Raw genomic sequence first — 8,994 nt, forward strand, 5'->3', positions numbered from 1 at the left:
GCAAACAACTTAAATTCTGTTTCGTGTCACTTTGTTACATAACAATCCACGAGACACTTGTGTTTGTCATGATTGTGACGGTGATAATACAGGTCGTTTGAAACTAGCTTAACGCTTAGTATAAAGTATGTGTTTTTTCTGACAATAATTTATAATTTAAACGAAATCCAGGGGTGATAATGCATGCGTTGTCACCCCTGTTTGTTTGTGAGGGGTGACATGTCACCCCAGTCACCCCCAAATCGACGCCTATGATTGTAGAGTAGAAGATAACAAAATCAATTTCATGACCAAACTTTGTGTTGTTGTGGAATGGAGCAATATAATTTTTTTTTATTTTTTAATGACCTTTCTTCTGACGATAAAAAATGTGCCCGACGGCCTATTTCCAAAAAAAATTCGAGCCATTTTGCATTGCGCAACATTCCTTTGCTGACTTTACAAGTTTTGGTATGACATCAGAAAGCAACAAAGATCACGAGGTGCTTTTCCTGAAAACGGCAACGACAGCATAATGGGCTAACAAAAGTTGCCTCAAAACGTTTTTAAAGTTCAAAGCAAACGAAATAACGCGCTTTCTGAAATTGGGGACTATAAGTTATATAACACTTTCCCCACGACCCTCAGAGGACACGCGGTTCGCCGCAGTTTATCATGCTGCTATAACCGCCTATGGCCACTTTCAGTGAGGTTGGCTGGCGGTTTGTTTGCCACGCCGCTTCAAAAGTGAACTACACGATGATCCATGTAGCGGCAGTCAGACCCTGGGCATCAAACGATTCTGCGTGGCCACAATAAGGGCTGACGATGTCGCAGCCTTTTGACATGGGCCGCCCAAATTAAATCTGAACGTTGTCATTGCTCTCGTTGTTCACCAAAAAAACACAACTAAATAACAGGTGTTTTACCCGAAAGCAGGTGTTACGAGAACTGACCCTGGGTAATAATACATCGCCCAGGCGCCGACAGATAGACCCACCTCCAGCCCGTGGATGGATAAACGTGGGTCGCGGGGCCATGAGAGGGGCTTGTGGAGCTTTGAACGCCCCCGTAGAGTGAACAGGGGTGTTGAGTGACGTGGGCAGTACAGTGCAGTGCTCCAGGTCGGCGTGCTTGTTGCTTAGTGGGAAAGGTTGGGGTGTGGATTGTGCCGTAATTTCGTTTGTCAACCTGCTCGGGGGCCACACATACGCGAATACCGAAACTAACGATGCGTGCTGGCGGCGGAAAAACACTTTGCAGCCCCCTATTGCGGCGTGTTTCCGCCTCTAAGTGCCCTCATGCCTTTTGCAGGATTGTGCTTTTACTGCCAAAGGTCGTGTGTGTTACTCCACAAGAAATCAAACTCTGTTTTTCTCGGCGTTTCGTTTCCTTATTTAAAGCCTGACATTTATTTAGTTGACAATTTCCTGCAGAATTCATATTGACGTAACATTCTGAAGCCATCTTAAACGTGCAACCCACTGGCGCCCTATGGCTGCACAGGGAGTTCGTTTAACCTGTGGAAGCCAAGAAAGGGCTCGGACCTATCCCTTTCTTGACCCGTCACGGCGTCGTATAGACTGAGTATTAGTGCTTTAATTAACTCGCAGGCGCAAATAAGGACGCGTTATTTTTGTTGGTTCTCATGCGACAGCGCATAGTTCACACGTTTGTGGCGTCGCACCCGCCGGACCACCGGGACTGTAATAAATGGCGCCAATAAAAAGTGGGGATCAGTCACTTTTTCAAAATCCTTCGCTATATAGGGCAACAGGTGCTCACGGCATAACTGAGGCGATTCGATTGCTCAGCTTCTCGAGACGATGGACACGTTTGTGTTTTGCTGGGATTCCAGCCTGGATTAAATATGTGAAGCGGGTATTGACAAAAGGTTGGCCTCGCCCATCCGAGCAAACGCGTTGTGGATGTTTTTGGGGGGCGTTAGTGGACTGATACGTTGTTACTTCATACCAAATATTTTCCATCATCAGGTTCATGACCAGGTAACTTCCGAGGTGTGAACTTTTCACTTCAATTCAATTTCTACATCATGTAGTTTACAAAATTGTTTCTAATTTTTGTTATGACTGGTCACAAATTGGACATTATAGCGCTTTGTTGTAAACACGCAAAAGCTGCGCCACAGTCTATGTACAGTGTCATGATTATTAAATGAATCTCTTGAACAGAGTGACCACGTTTTTACAACAGTTGCTACAGCACGTGAACTTGAGAGCGCGGCTTGTGTTACGAATCCCTCTTACCATACAACTATTACCTTTCAGCACAAAGCGATAGCGCAAACCGCATTCATCAAAAGCCTCTCAGCTTTGTCAGGAACGCTTGAGTGGAGTTTCGGCCTAATGTTAAGTGTCACACGCGTTTGACAGGGCAACGCCCATCAGCACGCACCTTTAGTCTACGTAAACCATCTCGAAAAAGATGCACACTCAGCCGGATGCGTCGTGAATCCGTTTTTTGGAGCTGTTTTAAAATAAGCGCGGGTGCTTTTGCTGCAAAACCGCCCGGCTCGCCTAAACAAGCTCAAACGTGGAGGGCTAAGAAAAGCGACAATGGATTAAAGTGAACTAATAGCCACCTGCTGGGACAAATCCTTGTCCTTCTGCCCACCTTTAGGCCGTGTACTCCCGCCAGGTAATACTTAAATTGCCGTGGTCAGCACGACGGGTCGAGCAAGACAACATATTGCTTTTCCAGGAACCCGGCACCGTTGTTTTGTCAGACCTGCCTGAAGCGGTGAATTACAAGACTAGGGCGAGAAGTTGTTAATTTCAATGAACCCCAGTGGCCTTTTAATTGCCATGGTCACCAATAATCATAGGATCTGGAAGAGTCTCAAGGCAATTGTGTGACTCAGACTGCAATCATCCCACAGCCCAGGTTTTAAAAAACGAAGCAAAAACACTTTTCTGTCCATAATATTACACAGGGGTTTCCACGATATGTTGATATTACTGCTATGTTTAACCCAGGATGGAGGGGCACATAAACGTGAAGTGTTATAGAGTAGGACTTCTTAAACTACAGGTCGCTTCCCCATATGGGATAGGCAAACGTAATTTTGGACAAATACGCCACCAAGGAATCATGATGAAAGTATGGACCACCAATAATGGGGGTTGAAAAACCGAAAGATTTGAGTCTCTGTTATGGAGCAACCGTCCCGCTTATATCTAACAAAATACCAAAGGGTTGTGTAATTCAACACCAAAGCGCGAAATTCTGGCTACTCCCTGCGGGACGTAAAACCTATAACGTAAACAGGGACTTTCCCACGAAGAGTTTCAGGCTGGACCGAAATAACTTGAAGTTCGTGTAGGCGTTGTGTGTTGAGGTCAAATTTACAAGAGCTCACAAACCGCTTTAGACCTGCGGAGAGGCAGGTTGTATGTTCTTCAAAACCGCTTACCGTTTTTCCACGATTGAAGTTTAAATAAAGAGATAAAGCAAGATGTTCTTTTAGCTGTCTTTTTCAAGTCCAGGGGCAATAGACTTTGATCGAAACAAAGTACAACACAGTGACGTAGCCTTTGTCTACAAGCACACGCCCTGTTAAAACGATTTCCCTCTCCAGCGACCCCGAGCGGACGATTGTTCACTTGCCGTTCTGGATAGTTAGTCACTTTATATGGCGTGCCAAATTTAGTTCTTGCGCGAGGTACAGTGTTTGTTTGCCTGCGTTGTTCCGGTTGCAAAAGTCAGAAGATGAAAGCTTGTTTGTCCCTTCTTGGCAGTGAAAATACTACTACACCGGGTCACAAAGTTTTTTCCAAACTTGATCCACATATAATTATGTGTAAAACAGAAATCTGTGCGAATTTTAATGATTAGGCGTGAACAGGGCCACCGCCTGTTATTTTTGTTTATAAATAACAGTTGAAATACTACACGAAATTGTAGCTTTAATATTCGCACAGATTTCTATGTTACATAGGCTTATATGTGAATCAAGTTTGGAAAAAACTTTGTGACCTGGTGTAAAAGTATCTTGGCAGTGTCTGTTTGTGCGTTGTGGACTGAAACAAGGACAAGTTGAACGATAAATACTTTTTTTTTCTAAAAAAATTTCTATTCATTTACCGTTTGTTTCATTGCCTATGACAAAAAAACACACATAACATTTGGCAAGGAAATGCCATCTAACCAAACTGTTCTTGTGAAATGTCTTACTCGCCGTCCGCAATATCTTAGTGTGAGACCTCAAACCACAAATCGCGAAAATCGTATTAAGATTTTTAAGCCCTCACTTCGCCAGTCCTCGGTTCCCAAACCTCACAAAAGAGAAACAATTCGCGGCTTCAATCTGTGTCTTCCAATAGTTTGATTTATTGGCGATTACAAACCACAGGTTTCCACCTCCTTCATCGCCAGGCCCAAGAAACCGCAACTTTGACACGAAACAGAAAAGTTTCTTGAATTGAGGCCAAACTAAACCGCATTTAGTTCGCGTTGTTTTAAGTGCTAATGGTCTGTTCTTGGCAAGGCGCGTGAGAACAAGGAATAAAGCAATCATCAGTGCCCAATTCTTTTACTCCTTTTGGGAAAAGTACGTCGATGGCATCAACTGATTTTTTATACCCTCAGCATTGTTAAAAAGAAGCAGTTTTCCTGGAAAATTATGGGAGACGTTGATGGCAGCGATCCGTAAATCGACCCTGCGGTGTGCGAGCTCAATGAATAGATTCGAAAACCGATTCTAATCTGGTTTAAGGGATAAAGTTTAAATTTATAGCTTTATTAAATTTATGATCGTTACGCATTTAAGTTAGTGCTGGGAGGTGATAGTTTTGCTATATGATGGTGTGAATGCGCAAGGACTGAAATCTTGGATTCAGAATCATTCTCTTTGGTAGAACGCGTTTATGACTACTTGAAATTCATGAGAGTAATAATTTTATTGATAATACAAAGAAGTACACCATGGCTATTTGGCTGCATGTTTTCCGGTATGTTTTGGTGCAAACCGCCACAAGGCCACAGTGTAAATAAATGTGAATGTAATCATGCTACAACGAAAGTTCCATTATAGGGGCGTGTAGTAACGAATGGTACACATACATATACGGATGGTTTCCTCATGCCACACTATCAGTTGTTAGCCCAGATTGATTGTAAGTGGTCACTACTGGTTGTGCTGTCAGATTGTTAGGAGGATCTCCTTGCGTAAAGCTTTCTGCATAACAAAAGCATTTGGCGCTCAAGTTATATTTCTCAAGCTTAACTAGTATAATTAACCAAGATCTGAGAGTTTAAATTACACTATCACACACTACGGAATATCTTTTTTTTATTTTTTTTGACCCCACCGGGATTTAAACCCAGGATGTCCTGGGCACGAATCCCGATCAGGTTTACTTCTTGGTATATGAGTCGGGCACTTGACCAATGTTGCCAATTACCCGCCAATCGCCACGGAATATCGCTCACCGTAAGTTTGAAGGAACAGCTCTCTGCTGCCACCTATCCACCCCACTTTGGCGTTCGACTTGATGCGGAGGTAGCAGCGATCGCACGCCAGTGATTTGTAAAAAATGCTTCTTTCGGTGTACATGAATTCTTTATAGTCGCACCTCGTCTCCTTGTAGAATGTCTACAAATCGTCAGAACTTTGACCAAAGTGACTTGACTACATGACGTGTAGTTCAGAAATTAAAATTCTTCTCTTTTATTTTACTTTGTAACCCAAACAGGGTTGTAGAGTCGCGTGAAATTATTCGATTCCGACTCCGCGAAAATAATAATTTTCGATTCCAGCGAAATTCCTTTTTGTTTTTAAAGTGTCGATAACTTAGCGAAATAATCGCGGTTATGATGTCAGTAATATTCGGATTTGGCCAATAATCATAGACGGAATTATTCGGATTTGAATCCGAGTAAATTTGTTTTGCAACATTTTTACAAACCCATCGTTACCGGAATATTCGGCCGTAATTACAACAGTTGGGAGTTTAGAGTTTTAAAAAAATGCCCGCGTTCCCTTACGAATCCTTTTACACGATTCCTCTGGTTAACGCAAACGAATCGCCCGGATACTATTCCTCTGATTGTCACAATGCTGTTCCGTTCACCGGCGCTGCTGACGTTGAAGATAGCTGCGGGAAAAAAATAGTCAACAAAATACAACACACGACAGAAGTTATTCCGGGCCTTTGATTTCTCACATGTAGGAAGCACTTCTGATACAGTGTAGATTTTACATATTCGAGGTAGGCTTTCCCAACCGCCCAGCCTGTTTCTTGGTTATATCGATTATATATAAATGCAAGGTATATAGGATCATGGAACTACGGATACTATAATCTGTTGTTATTCTCACAGTAATTGGATTGAGAGCCGCTTGCTTCGCCTCGAACTGTCCCGTTCGGATAAACAGCGAGGTAAAACTTGCCGCGTCCGTTGTTGCGCAAAGTCACTATTTTCGATATTTTTACAAAGTCCACTGGTTTTGGAGGCGCGATGGTTGGCCTCGTCACGAGAAGTTGTTCCGCATCCCAAGTGTACGACTTCCCTTCTCCTCCAGGAACGTCCTCTTCGCTGAACCGCTCTTAAAACCACGTAATCATTACCGAATGTAAACGAATTTACCATAAAGTAATCATAAAGTCAGTGTAAGAGTGTCAAAAACCAGAATAATTCAATTCATGGACATCAGACTAATGCGGCACATTTCGTAATTTAATCATATAAAGTTAAGAAAATTTGTTAAAAATTAATACAGGAATCAGCCCGTGCAGGTCGGTGACCGGCGGATCATGTCTTTATGAATCAAAAAATTATATTCCTGAGACACCAAAAGGAGTAAAAGACGATCAGCGACAGTTTTGTTTTTTTTTGTTGTGATTTTTTTATTTTTATTTTTTTTTGCTATTTTATTTATTTCTACAGAAACTGAGGATGCCAGGAGGCGAAACTAGTTTATGGCACTGATCGCCCTTTACTACTTTTGGAGTCTCAGGAACATAATAATTTAATCATAAAGGTTCTTTTTAATACGCAAAGCGTGCGACACAATATGGAAAAGTTTGTCCTTAATTTCGTGATTGTAAACATTAATAGCGGATTTAAAACAGTTTCGTTGCAAAACCTGGTATACTTATAACATGGACTTGCCATATGTCTGTAGAAACCACACCGTGCGACCGGTGATCCGTCCAATTTTTCCATTTGGTTTGATGCGGAGATAACAGCGTTCGCACGCAAAAGGTTTGTAATAAATGCTCCTACGCCCGTACGAAATCTCTTTATAATTGCACTTTTCTGGCGAGTAGTATTTCTAAAAATACAAATACTCCATGGTAAAGACTTAAGGCCAGCATCTACCAGTAGGCCTATGAACACAAGTAACTTTAAGACTGTTTCAAATACGGGATAACTTTATAGAAACACTTATGAACAGTTATGATGAACGCGTATTCACGGGCAGTGTGTGCTGTGTATAATCACTTGTATACTTACGTAGCCTCTGACTCGGTTTCTTTTGTTCACACAGATGTACAGATCAGATTCCACCCCTTTGATCGCGACAATCTCTGGTTTAATTCTGATTACGTCGAGAATTGCTAAATTAAAATCAGTAAGATTTAAATATGCCCATTAAACTAGTTTGTATTATCCTTCGTAGTTTGGTTTGTTTGTTGTTTGTTTGTTTGTTTAATTACAATATATTTGTGTTATGTTTAAGTGAACAGCGTTGGTTCATATATTTATTAAATAAGGCTTATACAACAGACAACAACAAAAAAACAAATTAGGCAAGGTTGAAATAAAAAATAATCTTACCGGAACGATTGAATGAACGGGCAAAAGAAAACCATTGTGTTTTCGTATATGTGACATTTCTTATATATGTTAATAAATCTGCCAAATTTAAGTTAATCATAACTATTTGGGGCACATTAGTCGTTGAATTCTTACAGGAACGGCGTACCGACTAGATTTGTTTTTACCAGAATGGCGTCCCGGACCGTTTCGACTTACTTTCGCCACTGACTTTAGGTATGAAACTTATATAGACCTACGTTGTGAACTAACCATATCTTGAGCGTGAATTGTTTCTTTCGCCTCGAATTTTTCCGTCAGAGTAAACGGCCAGGTAAAATAATCCGCGGCCTTGGTTGCGCAGCAAGACTCTGTTGACAGACAACTTAGATTTGTCTCTGTTCGACGCAGAGGATATTGGTGTCGCTGTAGTCCATTCCGTTACGTTAGTTGGCAACAAAGTTGTACTTTGTATTGCTGCAGTCTGCGGTCGTGTTGAGTATTCCGAAAAGCTGCAGAAGAACTGAAGTTGCACAATAAAGACGAGACAATATGATAGCAAGTACGAACGCATGCTCGCTTTCTAAAACTTGATAACTGTGTGGGGTGCGTGATTTGTGAAAATAATTTTGCTTCTTGATTGCTGTGTGATGGCTTCCTGTGATTCCAAAGTTCATATTACGGGCCTGTAACATACTCAGAGAAACCATGTACTTGTATTGCGTAATGTCTTGTGTGCAGCATTGCACTAGTATTGCACAATCCATTTCGTTTGCAGCATTGCACAAGCATTTTCAAGCCCCTTTAGCATATGCATTGGATATTTCGCAACTTCTGGACCAAGTGTTAAACACAACCTCATAATGTGACCCAAATTATTTATCCATCAAATTTTCTCGAGTAAAGTGATTCATTTATCCTGTTTACCATATAAAATATTCTCATAGGATACATACTCTTGCATTAAACTAACCACTTCAATGCGTCCTAGAGCACCAGACCATGTGAACCAGTGACTCCCCAGCACGCGTGAATCATCTATATCCGGTTCACACATATATATATCTTCGATGTGTACTGGCTGACAATATCCTGTATTTTATGTTCTTGTAATATACTACTTCGAGCGGTTCGTGATATCACGTGACATTATTGACCAATCAGCTCTCATAATGGAGAGCTTTAAAAAGCCCAGTGTTTACCTGCAAATTCAGTCTAGTCTATTCTATTCGC

The 8,994-nt window shown here is 41.5% G+C and overlaps 1 protein-coding gene across 1 annotated transcript; it reads right to left on the reverse strand.

The window, feature by feature from the left end:
• Positions 1-4,926: 4,926 nt before the first annotated feature.
• On the reverse strand, positions 4,927-8,345 carry LOC145903584 (uncharacterized). The gene is made up of 7 exons (XM_082991679.1): positions 8,035-8,345; positions 7,459-7,562; positions 7,114-7,276; positions 6,320-6,547; positions 5,986-6,095; positions 5,431-5,593; positions 4,927-5,176 (listed from the first exon to the last, which is right to left on the reverse strand). Exons 1-7 carry the CDS (start codon positions 8,333-8,335, stop codon positions 5,079-5,081), a joined length of 1,167 nt encoding a protein of 388 aa, XP_082847805.1. The 5' UTR covers positions 8,336-8,345; the 3' UTR covers positions 4,927-5,078.
• Positions 8,346-8,994: the final 649 nt, after the last annotated feature.

The sequence above is a fragment of the Ascidia mentula genome, chromosome 5, assembly GCF_947561715.1.
Source record: "Ascidia mentula chromosome 5, kaAscMent1.1, whole genome shotgun sequence".
In the NCBI taxonomy this organism is placed as follows: domain Eukaryota; kingdom Metazoa; phylum Chordata; class Ascidiacea; order Phlebobranchia; family Ascidiidae; genus Ascidia; species Ascidia mentula.